At 38.5% G+C, this 19,203-nt stretch overlaps 1 protein-coding gene across 4 annotated transcripts in view; it reads right to left on the bottom strand.

Moving 5' to 3' along the window:
• Positions 1-19,203, bottom strand: part of CAST (calpastatin) — a 128,341-nt gene that overhangs the window by 10,525 nt on the left and 98,613 nt on the right. For 3 of the 4 annotated variants that reach the window (XM_012811347.2, XM_012811345.2, XM_012811348.2), the window contains 7 exons: positions 17,196-17,246; positions 16,952-17,023; positions 11,550-11,648; positions 7,688-7,792; positions 3,910-4,002; positions 2,689-2,733; positions 1,613-1,705 (listed from right to left, as the gene is read on the bottom strand). In XM_012811347.2, the coding sequence (XP_012666801.1) occupies positions 1,613-1,705; positions 2,689-2,733; positions 3,910-4,002; positions 7,688-7,792; positions 11,550-11,648; positions 16,952-17,023; positions 17,196-17,246 (558 nt within the window). The remainder of the gene's footprint in view (positions 1-1,612; positions 1,706-2,688; positions 2,734-3,909; positions 4,003-7,687; positions 7,793-11,549; positions 11,649-16,951; positions 17,024-17,195; positions 17,247-19,203) is intronic. The other variant, XM_012811346.2, reaches the window with a different exon arrangement.

A 19,203-nucleotide genomic window follows, 5' to 3' on the forward strand; every position in this document is an offset into this window, starting at 1 on the left:
TGTCTTAACACAATAACTAAGAAAATGCCATGAAGGCTATGTTAACCAGTTTGGTGAAAATATTTCAAATTGTATATAAAACCAGCACACTGTACCCCATGACTGCATTAATGTACACAGCTATGATTTAATAAAAGTAAAAATAAAGCCCATTTTCATACAGGAAGGTATTATTTAGAGGTTACCAGGAGGGAAAAACAGGATGCTGAGGTAGTCTGGAAATTAAATGCCCCAGTGTGGAAAGACAACTAAGTGCTTGGAGCTCTGCTTGAGAACAGCAGCAAACTGGTGTGTGGAACTAGCTCCTCTGCACAGAACCACAAGGACCTTGGCCACTTTCCTCCCATCTGTGTTATGGGTAAAATGTCCCCCACATTTGTTGCATTGCACAGATTTTTTTTCTTTGTAATTTCATTTCACTTGTTATTATGTGAGAACTACATCCCAAAGTCAAAATGCTGTTCTATTTCTGTCCATTCCATTCTGTTGCACCCCTCCCTTGTAAGTAACCACTTTGATTAGCTTTTGTTGATTTTCCATCATTTAAAAAAAATTATAATTTATTTATTTTTATTTCAGAATATTACGAGAGTACACATGATTTGGTTACATAATTTGCTTTTGTACCTTTCAGGTCAAAGTTCTAAGTGTGCCCTTCACCTTAGAATGTGTGCATTGTACCCATTAGGTGTGAATTAATCCAACCCCTTCTCCTCCCTCCTACCACCTACTTTACTCCTGTTGAGTTTTACTTCTGCATGTGCACATAAGTGTTGATCAACTAGTTCCAATTTAAAACTGGGGACATGTAACGTTTGGTTTTCCATTCTTGTGACACTTCACTCAGAAGAACGGTCTCCAGATCCACCCAGGCTGTTAGCATGGCATACTACTCAGCCATGTAGAACAGTGATGTAGTATCCTTTGTATAGTAGTTTTTCACTAATTTTTAACATGTTTTGAGCACCTGATAAACAGATGGTTTACTACTGCTGAGCACACAGGTGAAGGACACATCACTGCAGTGTGAGTGCATGGCTGCATGCTGTGACACACTACGCCAACAGGAAACCATATGCAGGGAGGACACTAAGAGAGGCCTGTAACCTGGGCCTGGGCAGGGAGGAGCAAGGCAAGTTAGTCTTCCTAAAGGAGCTGATGCCTGAGCTGTACCCTGAGGAATGAGGAACAGCCAACCAGTGGGGCCAGGCAGAAAAGGGGAGGAAACTCCAGAGTGCAGGTGAGCATGACAGGGCCTGATACAGTCAGCCACGGCTCTCACTTTACATGACCACAGACACAGCATTACTGTCACGCGACCACACAGTGCAGCAACAAAAAATGATGGTTATGGAAATTATAAAGCGACATATGCAATGTTCTATAAACAGACTGCAAATAGAATTATGTAAAACATACATATGGACAAGGCCAAGGAAATATACCAAATTATGGTGTTTGGGAGGCAACAGAAATACAGATGTTTTTGCTTTTTCTCAATTTTCAGGTTTCTGTGTGGTATCATTTGATTCATTCTATAGTTTAACAATTATATATATGTACCCACCTACATACATATTCCAAAGAAAATCAATATGAAAAAGCATAGTACCTTTGCTGTGTTCTGTGAGGTTTCTGTAGTTGAGGGACAGCTGTCAAAATCTCCTGAGAGGACATCAACGGGGTCTCGGTTACCTGTAGGATTCTGAGATATTAACAGAAATAACCATCAGGGAAGAAGCATCAAATAGACACAATGCTCTATGGGACATTTGCCCACATCACTTAAACAGAAAAGTTCTTTATGAAAAAGAACTTGCTGACTTTTTTCTTTTTTTACTATTAACTATGTATTGCAAAGGAGATATTAAAACATGAAATCTTAGCCCAGACATGGTGGCTCATGCCTATAATCCCAGCACTCTGAGAGGCCAAGGTGGGTGGATTGTCTGAGCTCAGGAGTTCAAGACCAGCCTGAGCCAGAGCAAGACCCCCGTCTCTACCAAGAATAGAAAAATAAGCCAGGTGTGGTGGGTGCCTATAGTCCCATCTACTCAGGAGGCTGAGACAAGATGATCGCTTGAACCCAAGAGTTTGAGGTTGCTGACAGCTATGATGCTATGGCACTCTACCCAGGGGGACAGTGTGAAACTCTGTCTTTAAATAAAAAATAAATTTAAAAACCATGAAATCTTGACAGCTTTATTTTCTTCTACTATGTAACACAAGTTGCTTAGTGTTCTCTGAGTCTCAGTTTTCTCATCTGGAAAATGGCACTGTCTGTCTGAAAGGGTTTTTGTGATTTCTAACTTCAAGGTAAATAACAGATGCACACACTTAATGCACATGCCTTTTAAGACTAAGCTCAGGGCAGGCATCCAATACATTTTAGGTTTTTTTTTTAATTTCAGAATATTACAAGGCTGCAGACGTTTTGGTTACATAAATCACTTTTTACCATGAGTCAAATTTACAAGTATGTCCATCACCCAGATCGTGTGCACGTACCATCAGGTGTGAACTTACCCATCCACTCCTCCCCCCACCTGCTTGATTTCCTATGAGCACAGTTTCTACATGTGCACATAAGTGTTGATCAATTAGTACATTTTAGCTGTTTAAAATGCAAAATAAAGCTATAGCTAGAATAAGTTTTTAAGCATGGAAACATACCACTATGGTAATTACCTTTGACTCCTGTGATCTATTTGTAGGTGGCTTCGCAGGTTTGTCCTTAAAAACAGGGCAGATTTTTGATTACAGGAATCTTTGTAAAGGTTTACTCAAACTTAGTCAGTATATTCAGGATCTACTGCCCAGTGATTGCCTTGGACATATTAGAGTCCAAATCTGCAATAGCTGATGAGTCTGGGTCCTATTATCTCTCCACCAGCTGTGCTTAATTCCTACCCTTAAAACCATCTTAGGAGACTTGGGGGAAATTTAAGAAACAGACTGGCCTTAGGAATTTAGTTGTGTCTTAGTCTTTATTTACCATAGCTCATTGTACTCTGAAACTCATCAGAGACTGTCCGTCCTCAAAAGCCAGGGCACTAAGTACCACATTTCCCAACCAATACAATCAAATGAGGTTGTGCTACCTTAGTAGGGAGGACTCGGGCAGAATGCAGAATGGCTGGCCACCTTGAGGCGTATAGAAGCAGGGGTAAGGAGGGCTGATGCCTGACAAGGGGCTGGCAGTGTCCCGCCGACAGAATCAGTACAGAGGGAGAAGGGCGTAACTTGGTCTTCTTCATTTTGATTTAATGGACAGGGCTGGGAAGGGCTACTTACCATCAAATTGACTCGAAAGTAGGCTGATGCTGAATAGGAAGCAGAGTAGGGGAGGGAGGAAGGCTGGGCTGACCTAAGAAGAACTGGCTTCCAAGTTGGAGACAAAAGCTGGGGACTTTTGGACAGAAACAGGACACTTTGCCTGCCCTCACTTTCAGGAGTGCTAGTGGTGAAGCAGAACAGAGGGAGACCCCAAGCCTTGGAGGGACCTTATTTATTTGTCCTATTAATTATTCCAACTAGCTGCTTTCTGTTCTCCTTACACCGAGCCTTCTTCCTTTCAAATTCCATTGCCTTGGTCATTTTTATAGCCATTTCTTGAAAAGAGAATCCATCTGTGTACATCTCCTGATGTACAAGCATCAGTGACTGAACATTATTTATCCCTGTTCATACCACAGACCCCAGCATGTGAATATCAAATGATATTGGCTCAAATTAACACTTACAGAATTCTAGATAGCCTGCTCATCAGCTCTGGGGGGGACATTTAATAGCAGTCAGTTATGTGTTTTTATACTCTGGTAAAAGAAGGAAACTTCTCTTTATTTCAAAGGAGGCTTAAATTTCAAAAGCTTCATAGCACATGTGACCTGGAGTTTTGCTCCCGTTTACCTTCCCGTCACCGTCCAAGAGGTGTCTATAATCGGGAGGGAGAGTATCATCTCGCTCTCCAAGTTTGTCTCTGTGCTCGGCTTTAGCTTTTTCCTGTTAACAGTGAGAAAATTAATCAACATTCATTTCTTCTTTCACTTAGAAAATATTATACATTCTATATTCTGTAGTCTACATTTAGTATACATTTGTGAGGCAAAATATATGGTCTGGTTTTGTTTTTTAAGAAATAGAACAACACAGATGACTTCAACAGACTACTATTTGGTGAAAAAAGTAAATTCATGTGCTTTCATGTGTCAGCTCATCATCTGTGAAAGTTCTCTTTGTATTTGGACTTGAAATAATTGGTTACATAATTATCCTCAAGAACTGTTAGGAGAATAACAACAGACCCCTCAGAAATTCAAAAAATCCTTAATGAATATTATAAGAAATTTTATTCTCAGAAATATGAAAATCTGAAGGTAACAGACCAATACTTGGAAGCACTCCATGTTCCAAGACTTAGACAGAATGATGTGGAAATGTTGAACAGGCCTATATCAATTTCTGAAATACCATCAACTATACAAAATCTCCCTAAAAAGAAAAGCCTGGGACCAGATGGCTTCATGTCAGAATTCTACCAAACCTTTAAAGAGGAACTAGTACCTATATTACTTAACCTTTTCCAAAATATAGAAAAAGAAGGAATACTACCCAACACATTCTATGAAGCAAACATCACCTTAATCCCCAAACCAGGAAAGGACCCAACAAGAAAATTACAGACCAATATCACTAATGAATATTGATGATAAAATATTCAACAAGATCCCAACAAACAGAATAAGGCAACACATCAAATAAATTATACACCACGACCAAGTGGGTTTTAACCCAGGATCTCAAGGCTGGTTCAACGTACATAAATCTATAAACGTAATTCATCACATAAACAAATTAAAACACAAAGACCATATGATTCTCTGAATTAATGCAGAAAAAGCTTTTGATAATATCCAGCATCCCTTCATGATCCAAACACTTAAGAAAATTGGTATAGAAGGGACATTTCTTACACAATAGAGGCCATCTACAGCAAACCCACAGCCAATATTATATTGAATGGAGTTAAGTTGAAATCATTTTCACTCAGATCTGGAACCAGGCAAGGTCGCCCATTGTCTCTACTGCTCTTTAACATCGTAATGGAAGTTTTAGCCATTGCAATTAGGGAAGAAAAGGCGACCAAGGGTATCCATGTAGGGTCAGAAGAGATTAAACTTTCACTCTTTGCAGATGATATGACTGTATTATCTGGAAAACACCAGGAATTCTACTACAAAACTCTTAGAAGTGATTAAGGAATACAGCAGTGTCTCAGATTACAAATTGGTAGCCTTTATATATACCAACAACAGTCAAGCTGAAAAATAGTCAAGAACTCTATTCTGTTCACAGTAGTGCCAAAGAAGATGAAATATTTGGGAGTTTACCTAACAAAGGACGTGAAAGATCTCTATAAAGAGAACTATGAAACTCTAACTCCAAGAAAAGAAATAGCTGAAAATGTTAACAAATGGAAAAACATACCATGATCATGGCTGGGAAGAATTAACATTGTTAAAATGTCCATACTACCCAAAGCAATATATAATTTTAATGCAATCCCTATTAAAGCTCCACTGTCATACTTTAAAGATCTTGAAAAAATAATACTTTGTTTTATATGGAATCAGAAAAACCCTCGAATAGCCAAGACATTACTCAGAAATAAAAACAAAGCAGGAGGAATCACGCTACCAGACCTCAGATTATACTATAAATCCATAGTGATCAAAACAGCATGGTACTGGCACAAAAACAGAGAAGTAGATGTATGGAACAGAATAAAGAACCAAAAGATGAATCCAGCTACTTACCGGTACCTGATCTTTGACAAGCCAATTAAAAACATTGAGTGGTGAAAAGATTCCCTATTTAACAAATGGTACGGAGCAAACTGGCTAGCGACCTGCATAGACTGAAACTAGACCCACACCTTTCACCACTAACTAAGATAGACTCTCACTGGATTAAAGATTTAAACTTAAGACATGAAACTATAAAAATACTGGAAGAAAGTGCAGGGAAAACATGAAGAAATTGGCTGGGCAAACATTTTATGAGGAACCCCGGGCAATTGAAGCAACATCAAAAATAACACTACTGAAACTTTATCAAACTAAAAAACTTCTGCACAGCCACGAACACAGTGAGTAAAGCAAGCAGACAGTCCTCAGAATGGGAGAGGATATTTGCTGGTTATGTATCCAACAAAGGTTTAATAACCAGAATCCACAGAGAACTCAAACAAATTAGCAAGAAGAGAACAAGTGATCCCATCTCAGGGTGGGCAAGGGACTTGAAGAGAAACTTCTCTGAAGAAGACAGGCACATGGCCTACAGATATATGAAAAAATGCTCATCATCCTTACTCATCAGAGAAATGCAAATCAAAACTACTTTGAGATATCTAACTATCTAACTCCAGTAAGATTAGCCCATATCACAAAATCCCCAAACCACAAATGCGGGCATGGTTGTGGAGAAAAGGGAACACTTCTACACTGGTGGTGGGATTGCAAACTAATATGTTCCTTTTGGAAAGATATCTGGAGAACACTTAGAGAACTAAAAATAGACCTGCCATTTGATCCTATAATTCCTCTACTAGGAATATATCCAGAAGACCAAAAAGCACACTACAACAAAGATAGCTGTACCAGAATGTTTATTGCAGCCCAATTCATAATTGCTAGGTCATGGAAGAAGCCCAAGTGCCCATCTACCCACTAATGGATTAATAAATTGTGGTATATGTACACCATGGAATACTATGCAGCCCTAAAGAAAGATGGAGATTTTACCTCCTTCATGTTTACATGGATGGAGCTGGAAAATAGTCTTCTTAGCCAAGCATCTCAAGAATGGAAGAAAAAGTATCCAGTGTACTCAGCCCTATTATAAAACTAATTTATAGCTTTCATAGGAAAGCTATAACCCAATTTTAGCCCAAGAATATGGGGAAAAGGGAGAGGGAAGGGAGGGGAGGGGAGGGGGGAGGATGAGTGGCGGGAGGGTGATTGGTGGGATCACGTCTATGGTTCATCCTATAAGGGTACATGTGACTCTTTCTAAATGTAGAATATAAATGTCTTAACATAATAACTAAGAAAATGACATGAAGGCTATGTTAACCAGTTTGATGAAAATATTTCAAATTGTATACAGAAACAGCAATCTGTACCCCATGACAGTATTAATGTACACAGCTATGATTTAATAAAAAAAAAAAAAAAAAGAACTGTTAGAAGATACAACCCACAGGTTAAAAAAAAATCTTTTTCTTCTTTTTTAATGTAAGAATTTCATTTTTCAAATAAGAAAATAGAACCATTCAATCTTGGAATTTAGAGGACTAAGTTTACAACTTTGCCTATTTGAAAGCAAACCTGAAGGACAAGGATGAGGACAACAGGTTACCTGAGTGGGCACTTGTGTTGCCAATAAGCAAACCCCTGCCACTGAGTGAGCTGCACCTGCCTCCCAGTGCCCCACCCACGAGAGGCTCTGCCAGTCTCTTTCTCATAGGTTCAAGGACCTCCCCTCCAGTAGAATTCAGATTTATTTTTCTACATCATTATAATTTCATTTTTCAAACACAGGTAATGTTCACATCAATATTCCTCTAACAATGATAGAATCAAGAACCAAGGATTAAATTTTTACTTATTAATGGATGTTTTCCTACCTTCACTTTATCCTCCATCGGTTTGTTCTCATCAGGGTCAGGCTGCCTCTGTCCTAGACTGTCAGAGAGTTTATTCAAGGCATCATCGATTTCTTTGTCACTCTGCTAAAAAGCAAATAATAAATGAATAAGTCACTGGTTAGCCAAACTGTATCAGAGGCAGATCAGCCTAGGAACCCCATCTTTTCAGGGTGAGTTCTGTTTCCTTGGAAGAGAAAGACATCTGGGGGCAGTAGGCAAGCAGACAGTGCCAGAGAGGAGAAGGCTGAGAGTGGGAGACTGGGGAGGGGCTGCACACCTGTCATCTTCTCAGGGCTGGAGTCTAACACCTCCCACCCACCTTGCCTTCTCTGGTGAAGGTCCTCCAGCTTAAGGAGTCTTAGTGGAAGTGTTGGGGTCACACCCCAGCAGGTGACCTAGAGGCCACTTAGAGGGTCTAGAAATAAATGGACCAATCATGTGCCTTTCGTTAGGATGTTTAAATGATCAGGAAACAGATGTGAAAGTGACATGCACAGATGCCATCAGTCAGCCCAGAAGCTGGATTCTGCAATATAGGGTGAGTGCTCCTTTGGTTTTGAGGGTGCATTCTGAGTCCAGGTCCTGAAGGCCACGTCAGCCTGACAAAGCTCAGACTGTAGGGCCCACAGAGCCCAGCACTGCCCCTTAAGACTTCCCAGAGCACAAAGCCCAGAGAGAATGGCATGAAAGCAGAAGGGGCTTCCCTGCCACTGAGCATGGGGCCCTCAGAAGACTTGAGAGAATTTCTGAACTGGTGGGGAACCTCTCTCTCTCCACCCTCAGGAAGCTCATGGAAGGTAAACTGCAGAAGTGAGTGGGAGCTAGGATTATATGGGGGAAAAATGGCCACCAGAACAATATTAGGGTAACTACATAGCTTCTTTGTTCTAACAGTTATTTACTGTATAATTCAGGTAAGGTATTTAATCTCTCTGAGCCTCAATTTCCTCAGCTATGAATCATGAATAACAGTGCCTGTATCTCAAGTTGCTGAGAAGTGACTGAAAGGCACTTAAAACTTGTATTTTTAGCACATAGTAAATTGTACATCAATATTAGTACAGCAAAGTCATGAAAGTTTTATCCAAAATATTTTTCAGCACAGTGCATTCAAAACATTAACTTCAATCTCTATGTGAATTCAAGTGAAATGTGTTTAATATCCATACTGGACAGGACGCCATGCTGAGCTCTCTCCTGCAATGTGAGGAGCTTTCCGGTTGATTTTCTCAGTGTCTGTACACACTACGCCATGCTGAGCTCTCTCCGGCAGTGTGTGAGCGTTCTGGTTGATTTTCTGACTGTTTGTATACACTACCCAGTTTTATTTGATGCCAAATGGCCCCGAGTAAACTAAGCAGGGTTTTTCTGGAGGTAGAAAGTAAGCTTAGAGGCACTAAGTCAAATGCTTAAAGCCATACTCTTAAAAAGTGAAGGAAAAAAAAAGTGAAGGGAACCCACAGCTTTTCTCTGTCATGTTCAGTCACATCCAGGATCATCCATTTCCTTCTGAAACAGGTTTCCCTGTTGGAGTGATTTTATTATACAGCTATTTGAAAATATGTCTAAAAAGCCAGGTGTGGGGCCTCTTGCCTGTAATCCTTGTGCTCTGGGAGGCTGAGGCAGATAGCTTGCTTAAGCTCAGGTTTTTTTTTTTGTTTGTTTTGTTTTTTTGCGACAGAGCCTCAAGCTGTCCCCCTTGGTAAAGTGTCGTGGCATTACAGCTCACAGCAACCTCCAACTCCTGGGCTCAAGCGAGTCTCCTGCCTCCGCCTCCCAAGTAGCTGGGACCACAGGCGCGCGCCACAACGCCCGGCTATTTTTTGTTTGCAGCCGTCATTGTTGTTTGGCGGGCCGGGCTGGGGATTCGAACCCGCCACCTTAGGTGTACGTGGCTGGCGCCTTAGCCGGTTGAGCTGTAGGTGCCGAGCCTGAGCTCAGGTTTTGAGACCAGCCTGAGCAAGAACAAGATCCTGTCTCTACTAAAAAATAGAAAAACTAGCTAGGCATTTGGCGGGTGCCTGTAGTCCCATCTACTCAGGAGGCTGATGCAGGACGACTGCTTGAATCCAGGAGTTTGAGGTTTCTATGAGGTATGATGGCACATGCAACAGAGTGAAACTCTGTCTCAAAAAAGAAAGAAAAAGGAAAATGTATTTTAAGGGGCCTTCAGTGCACATAACACTAATGGTGACAGTCTAACTTCCCCATCAAAGAAAACTCCACGAGTCTCGGTGGCTTAGCTGACTCTTTGATTCCCAAAGTTTGTTATCTAAATTGAGTTTCACATTAAGTTTTAGTGATAAATTCAAATAAAGCAGTAACTGAAACACTTCCTGATAGGAAAAATGCTGAGAGAAGTGTCTTTCTAAAACCTACTTGTTAAAGGCAAAAGCATTTTGATAGCTAGTGTTTACTAATAGTCTCAATCAGGAAGAACCTCTGGGCTGAGTGTTAAGACCTGAAGAGTGAAAGGCAGCTTGGGGTATCAGCGAGTCTTCCTTTCCGTTGAGTAGGCACTTTCATCACTGTGGGTATGCTCTCTCACTCTCTCACACACACCCACACCCGCACACACAGCATTTTACTGGTTTTAGGTGCTTCACTAGAGCCTAAGATTATAACAGCTAATGGGGGAGCTACCCTCAGCCTAGTCTGGGCTTTGCCACCTGTGGCTCTGGATATTTTCAGATGATCTTGAGGCCAACTCAACAGGATGAAAATTCATCAGAATCTCAGAATACAGCACTGAGTAAGCTTTGATACCACATCAAAATAATGGAAACATAGCTGACTTCACTAAAGCTGCTTCATCTCCTTCAGGCTGTTTTCAACCATAGGAGGGGTATATCTGGCTGAAGGCAAACCCTTTACCTCTTGATGTGTTTTGGTCTCCTCCATACTGTGAATTTGGTAATGCACAAGTAATTAATCAAGGAACTCTGGAAAAGCTTTGGTCCCACAGCCTTGCCTCAAAACGTGTATATAATTAAAATGATATAGATGCTGAAGTTTTTCTATTGCTAGTATGAAAATGACAAATTTTTACTGGTGTGAATGGGAGGAAAATAGTTCTGTGAGATGTTTATAAAAAAAACTTGGCTCTGAGAAGCTCAGATTTAAGAAGTTCATAAAATAAACTTGAGATCAAACAATAGGTAATGCATTAGAAAAAAAATAGAGAAAAATCACTGATCAGGAAAGCTAAAGAATTGTTCAAATCTAATAATTAAGATATAGACACAATGCACGTGTACTTTCAATTATATAATAAAGTTACAATAATGTTGAGCACCTCAGCAGTGTAAAATACTTTCACATATATTGTTTCATTTAATCATTTCAAAGTTATTTTCTACTCTCTCCCTACCAGTCTTAGCTCTTCTGAAACAAAAGATGCCTAATTTTCCTAATAATTTAGTCTATTTTAATTTGTTCTGTGTGGGGGGTGTTTTTTTTGTTTGTTTGTTTGTTTTTTTTTTTTGAGACAGTTTCACTTTGTCCTCCTGAGTAGAGTATGGTGGAATCATAGCTCACAGCAACCTCAAACTCCTGGGCTCAAACGATCTTCTTGCCACAGCCTTCCATGTAGCTGGGACTATAGGTGCCCACCACCATGCCCTAACTAGTTTTTCCATTTTTAGTAGAGCCAGGGTCTCTCTTTTGTTAATGCTGGTCTCAAACTCCTGAGCTCAAGCAGCCCACCTCCCTCAGCCTCCCAGAGGGCTGGGATCACAGGTGTGAGCCATCTCACCCAGCCAGCAGGTGCTCTGTTTTCTTTCCTTGATGCTGTTGCTGTTGCAGAAACAAGTATTTATTTGGAACAAGATAGGTTGCTTACCGACTTATCCGGGGGTGGGGCTCCAGAGTGAGTGGCTGAACCTGGGGTTTGGGAAACCACTTCAGAGATGACAGCAGAAAGTTTAGCATCTTCGAATTTCTTTTAGTAAAACAAAATTTTTATCAGCAACACATGTATAAAATTATGTCCACAATACCATCACTGAAATGTAACACTTATAACAGCTTCATCATTGTCTACTCTGGATCCAAAAACACAGTAACATATAATCTTAAAAGCAATTTTTATTTTACTTCCTTCTCTATAGTTTTATAAAATTTTCTGTTTCTATTTCATACTCATATTTATTATTAATATTGTCCAATAGCGTTCCATGGTTTGTTTACATTTCCTATTGTACATTTAGGTTAAAGTTTTTAAACTTTTTAAAAAAATGCTTTGAGAAAAGTTCTTGAAGTGGGTCTTCTTATGATATTGGCTATATTCTGTCAAACTACCCTCTCAAAAGTTGCTAGGAATTATAGTGCTAAAAGCATTGACTCATGGACTTGCTAATCAGAATTAAATTTTCATCACAAATTTTTTATTTCTGCTAATATAGGTATAAAATGATGTATTACTTACATATTGTGTATGGCACACAATATGAAGTTTCAATTTTATTATTTTCTTGTCAATGTCAATGTTATTCTAGAAACTTTTGGAAATAACTTTTAAAATATTTCATATTTACTTCATATTCAAGTATTTCCTTTAATTTGATTAAAAAAAATTAGATATAACTATTGATGAAAAAACAAAAACTAATCCAGAACTCTTTGGTTACTCCAATTATGGGTACTTCAATTTGAGAAAAAACAATAGCAAATTTAACCAAAAGGTAGGGAAAAGAACATTAAGGAGATACCAGTTTTCAGAAAGATACTTCAACATGATATACAATATTTATGGGAAACCTTTGGTTCTATTACAACTGTCAAATGAAAAGAATAACATAATAAAACATTTGTGTTGTCTTCTTAACCAGAAAATTGTATTGATTCATTATTTAAGCCTTTTAATGCTAGTATGGAATAACCCAGATGCAATTTGCTTTACAAAGTTGTACCTGTATACACTATCATTGAATTAATCTGAGATGCCACAAAAGTATAAAGTAATTTCTTCTCTTTCCAAAAACACTAAATCTATCATTTATGTCCATTTCTCAATTTTTTGCTTCATACTATATGTTATGACTACATAACATATCCTAGTGTTTAGAGAAATTAATCTGTCCTAAAAATACTGAAAAATACTTGAACGTTTTTCCATATTTATCAAGTGATATATACACACACACACACACACACACACATATATATAATTTTTTTTTTTTTGAGACAGAGACTCAAGCTGTTGCCCTGGGTAGAGTGACATGGCATCACAGCTCACAGCAACCTCCAACTCCTGGGCTTAAGCAATTCTCTTGCCTCAGCCTCCCAAGTAGCTGGGACTCAGGTGCCTGCCACAATGCCCAGCTATTTTTGGATTGTAGTTGTCATTGTTGTTTGCAGGCCTGGGCTAGATTCAAACCTACCAGTTCCAGGATGTGGCTGGCACCTTAGCCGCTTGAGCTATTGGCGCTGAGCCTATCAAGTATATTTATATTTTTAAATAATTTTGAGTTCCAGCAAGTCTATTTTATAAGGTAAATTTTTAATTAAAAATTGACTTGAGAGACTTGCCATCATTCTTTCTATGACACATTTAAAGTGTCTCAAAGTGTGGATTTCAATTTCTTCGTGCCTTTATTTTTCTAATTATTTCCCCTTTTGAAGTTTTCTTTACATAGATCTTATATCTCATTAATTATATGTTCTAATCTGTTGTTAATAATATAAATAGCATACAAAATGTTATCTACAAATAGTGATATCTACAAATACGTAAAATGCTTCTTTTAAAATTTTTTTATTTCCTTTTTATGTGTTGATGATTCGTCCATGCTACATTAAGTGACGATAAACTTTTCATAGTTTCTGATTTTAAGGATATTGAATATTTGATTCTTTTTTTTTTTTTTTTTTTTTACTGTTGGGGATTTATTGAGGATACAAGAAACCAGGTTACACTGATTGCATTTATTAGGTAAAGTCCCTCTTACAATCAAGTCATGCCCCCAAAAGATGTGGCACACACCAAGACCCCACCCCTCCCTCCTTCCCTCTCTCTCCTTTTCCTTTCCTCCACCCTCCCTCCTTCTTTCTTTCTCTGCTCTCCCCTTCCTGAATATTTGATTCTTAAAATTAAATACTCTTTAAAATGTTAAGCATAAATGTATATAAAATTTCAAATATATCTTTTATATGAAAAATTTCTACATTATATTGGCAATTTCCTGCTAAATGTTAATAATAATGGCAAATAATTGCTTAAATTATGTGTTATATTCTATCTTAGTAATTTTGACATCTATAGATTTAAGTAACTTTAGTTGATGTTATCATATTCCTCAAGTTTTAAGATTAGCTTTGTAATTACTTGTAGAAGTGACTATGTAGGACACCATCTTTTTCACAGCATATTTATGCCCTGTGACAATTATATCTGAGTGTCACCCTGTTTAAAAGAGTCATCTTTAAACTTTTAGGGGAAGGAAACATTGAGAACAGTTGTAATCTCTTCATTAGTCTTTCTTTTCTTTAGGTTCTGCCAACTGTACTGTTTTATATTTTTATTTAAAAATGTCTTAGAAAATTTGTGTACACAGAGAATAATTTAATTGTGCTCTTCTTGCATTATATTTTCTAATGTTTTCTTCAATTTTATTTTTAGTAAGATTTTCTCTTTCTCTGCTAGTGTTTTATAAAGACAGCCATAGACATAAAAGACATTTTTAGACATTCATAAAAACCAACTGATTACTGGCTCTGAACTATCATCACTTTGGTTGATCTTTTTATTGATTATTATATTTTCATTTTGAAATTTAATTGTATTTTATCTGTAAAGGTTTTTCTTTTACATTTGCCAGCATTTTATAAAGTGTTATTTCACAAAACCAACTATAAGCTGTTAGCCAGTTAACTGTAATGCTGATATTTTTACCTCCTGCTATTAACATTTATTGCTACTTTCTTTTGGGTAGTTATTACATTATAGCTTTTAGAAATTTAAATTTAAAATTCAATAAACTTTTGGTTTATTAAGTTTCTCTATTATTGATGAAGGTATTTATGACAATAAATCTATCTTATGAATACTGTTTTGGCTGCTTCTCAAATATTTTCATTTACAACATCTTACCCTTGATTTTTTAAAATAGCCTATTCTTTCTTTCTTTCTTTCTTTTTGGAGACAGAGTCTCCCTCACTCACCCTCTAATGTAGAGCACCGTAGCATTATAGCTCACAGCAACCTCAAACTCTTGGGCTCAAGTGATCCTTTTGTCTCAGTTTTCTCATTTTTAGTAAATACAGGTTCTCACTGTTGCTCAGGCTGGTCTGGAACTCCTGAACTCAAGCGATCCACCTGCTGCCTCCTTCCAGAGTGGTAAGATCACAGGCATGAGCCACCATGCCCAGCTGAATAGCCTATTGTGAACCGATTTCAGGATTTTTAGGGGGATATTTAAAATGTTTCCTTTAAAAATGTAATTTCTGTTTTATTTTATTATGATTAAAGAATATGATATGGTATTACAGTACCTACTCTTTAAGTATTTAAAAATACTCTTAAGTATTTGAGGCAGTATGTGATATTTTTTTCTCCAAAGTTCATGGAATATTTCCCCAAATAATTTTCTATTTTTACTATATGTTTCTTATCATATTTTTTTCCCTACTTTACCAATTATATTGTTGACACTAATATAATTTTCTTTGCTAGATTGTTAATTTCCGATGAGTAAAAATAAATGTTGCTTGATCTAGTTATTCTACTGTTGTATACCTTTGAGTAAGTGCATGGGGTGCATTTAAATTCATTGTTACTTTCTCTAAATCTTTTACGTTTCTAAGAGGAAGAAACCCTTAACTAATGGGACCACACCAATGGTGCATTTTACAAGGGTACATGTCAAATCTACTACATACAGAATATTAATATCTTAACACAATAATTAAGAAAGTATGGTGAAGGCTATGTTAACCAGTTTGATGTAAGTATTGTATATAAAACCAGCACATTGTACCCCATAAATGCATTAATGTACACAGCTATGATTTAATAAAAAAGAAAAATGACAGGGTGGGGGGTATTAAACCTTGCTGCCCACACTCTGCTTGACAGCCTGTGTCCCTGCCATGGCCATGACTCCACACCACTGAGCACTGCTCACCTGACACTCCTCCCAGGACTTCCAGTATCTAGGTTGGGCTGGAGAGCCTGTGTGATGAGCTCTGCTTACATGGGGGATGGGAAGGAGGTCATGGAATGGGGTGAATGAATGAATAGTGTGGTGCTTTTTATAGGGGTGAGGCGCATCCTTTAGTTAGTAAGCCCTTCTGGGAGGGATTTATCACTTCAGCAAGAATAACAGCTTCTGGCAACTCCAAAGAATCATTATTTCTTGTATTTGTCACTCATTCTGTCTATAAATATACAGAAGATGCCAGAAAAACATATACACATCTTAAGAAAGGAAAAACTATATTAAAATTGTAATAATATATAGTGATAACAAAAGATGAATACAAGTGATGATTGACTTCTTCAATGACAAGAAGCACTCCAAGTACACATAATATAATGTACATATAATACACAGATAACATTTCTTACAATGTGTATACATTTTTGGCAGCCCGGTATTTATATTCTGATACAAATATATTTTCTGTGACATTGCCCATATAGGACTCTGTTAATTTCTTTTCCAACTGACTGACAACAAAACATTCAGTGGCTTAAAAACTGGGTCACCTGTAAATACAGAACTCAGATCCCACACAAAAAGGTTCTGCAGTTGTATACGTTTGGGAAATCTAACAGACTTACAATATACATTCGTATATAAATCCCTAAAAATCCTACAGTAGAGAAGCCTGCTTAACATTACCCCGCACTGTCCTAACTTTCTAGTAATAGAATTCCCTTTAAGGGACTAACTATTACACATGGAGCTAAGTTTTCTTAGGAGGCAATTTGCGAAATGATAAATTGTAGAAATAGCAGGTAAAATAGCTGAGAAGTAATTTTGGATAAATTCAAATTTAAATTTTCTCTTCACAGGGACATGTGACATAGTACACACTGACTGGTCCAACCAGGTACACTGCTGAGAACACCCACTGTGCTGGGACTTTATTTTATGGCGCAATACATTTGGAATGGCTACAGCAGATATAGGGCTATTAATTTTGTGAGTTTCCTCAGATTCTAAGTCACAAGTTTCCATTTATTTTTCCAGTTAATTTACTCTAAAAGTAAAGAAATAAAACCAAGAGTTTCAGACTTACAAGAGATGAAGTATTCAGGGGACTGGAGAAGTCCTCAGACAAAGTATCAAGAAGGACGTCTTCCCTCAAGGGCTGTAAGAACCGGGAAAGGGACCAACAAACACCACTGTCATTTGTCTCCTCTTCAAAATATGCCAGTATTGACATGCTGATCAATTCAGTAAGAGGAAAGCTATGTCCTTCCTGAATTAACAATCAGGGCCAAAAGGAAAAGGGTACACTCAGAGAAAAACCGCTTGCTTACTGGAAGCTGCTCCTTGAGCTCTGTGGGCAGGAGTGGTTTTCCATCTTCATCCTGTTGTGTGTGTGGGGGGGGGGGTGTAAAAATATGACATTGAATCATTTTACATTCTATCCCATGTATGAACCCTATTACAAGGAGCTGACAGGTTACACCTGCTGTTGTTCATCTTAAATTAGATTTATTATTTCAGGAAATAGATTCACATGAGAGAATATGCTCTAATTAGTTCATGTCAACAAGCAATCAACTCATAAGCACCAGGCATTCCCAAGGCACTGGAACTGCACACCAGACCAGGCCGGGGCATTGCCTCAGAAACCCAGAGACTAGTGCTAGAGAAAGGTGAACAGTCAATATTGTGTGGCATGTGTACTGTGACCTGGGTCTGAGGGACAGCACGAGATGAGCACCTCACCTGCCTGGGCAGGAGCTTTTCAGAGGTTGCTTAGAAAACACTGGTTAACTTTATAAGCCACACACCCAACTAATGTGATGGACTGTGTGCCAAGCCCTGAGTCCTGGGAACACAACAGAAAGCAGCACAGGCAAAGCCCCTGCCCCCATGGAGTTCAGACTGTGGGCAAGGTACTCTGAAACTTATGGCTCAGATTATGTCAAGCTTTAAATGCTCTAAGTGCCACTCTTAAGTGATAAGACACAATTGATAAAGCATTTGGGACTCTTTAATAAAAGAAGACATATAAGTTAATAGTAAATCTCATATACCCACATACATAAATATAAGCACACAAAGGGTGTATGTGTGAATATTTCTCCTGAAAAACTGGCTAACACTGTTCTTTATTTGTTTTGTTTAAAACGTGAGGTGCAATGGTTTAGAGCTACAAGTTACACATCCCTAATCTCAAAATCTGAAATCCAAATGCTCCAAAATCTGGAACATTTTGAGCACTAAGATGACACTCAAAGGAAATGCTCATAGGAGTGTTGTAGATTTTTGGATTACAGAGACTCAGCAAGTCTAATGCAAATATCTCAAAATCCAAAAATACCTGACATCTAAAACACTTCTGGCCCCAAGCATTCAGACAAGAGACGCTCAGCCTGGACCCCCTGCTTCCTCCATTAGTGACATAAACTCCTGTGTTTGCTCCATCTTCTTTCTCCACAGTTCCCCTGTGCATTAGGAACGTTCTTCAGCTATAAGGGAAAGCAGAACCAGGGCCTGTTCCCACCACCCTTTAGCTGCAAAGGCAGCACATTTCCCCAGTGATGTATGGAAGCACTTCTGCTCCACATTCAAATTGAAGTCAATTTTCTGTTGCTGCATAATCATGTGTCTGGATGGGGAGGCTTATTGCCTCTCCTTGGGACCTGAATCTCCCCAGAGAGACCTGAGTGAGCATACCTGATAAATAGTAACATGGAGTTTAGGTAAGAGATGGACCCGGCACCTTGAACATGGCATTAGGTAACTAATAGTGTATGAAATGAACTGAGCTCAGAGGAGGGTGAGACAGAATGAGGCGGTCAGGGAAAGCTGATCACCTGCTTTCTTAAACACTACTACTACAATTTAGCAAAGGGAGAGGGTAACTATGGTTACCCAGTCATTTCCATGGAGAGTAATCTGTACTTGACTAGTCTCTACTGGACTGGTAGTCAGTGGAGAGAGAGCCCTTAAGATGGTCACTAGTGCAATAAAAATATTAGAAAATTTTAAAAAGGTGCTCACTAACAACTTTGCAAAGCAACATACAAACAAATTCAAATTAATAGAAGTGCCAGGGTTTCAAGTGAATTGTGCAATGCAGAAAGGAAGAATAAAGATGCCCAGGATAATAAACTTTTTTTCTCTTTTTTTTGAGACAGAGCCTTAAGCTGACCCCCTGGGTAGAGGGCTGTGGCATCACAGTTCACAGCAACCTCCAACTCCTGGGCTTAAGTGAGTCTCCTGCCTCTGCCTCCCAAGTAGCTGGGACCACAGGCATCCGCCACAACACTTGGCTATTTTTTTTGGTTGCAGCCATTATTGTTGTTTGGCGGG

The sequence above is a fragment of the Otolemur garnettii genome, unplaced genomic scaffold (assembly GCF_000181295.1).
Source record: "Otolemur garnettii isolate 467f Iridium unplaced genomic scaffold, OtoGar3 scaffold00154, whole genome shotgun sequence".
NCBI lineage: Eukaryota > Metazoa > Chordata > Mammalia > Primates > Galagidae > Otolemur > Otolemur garnettii.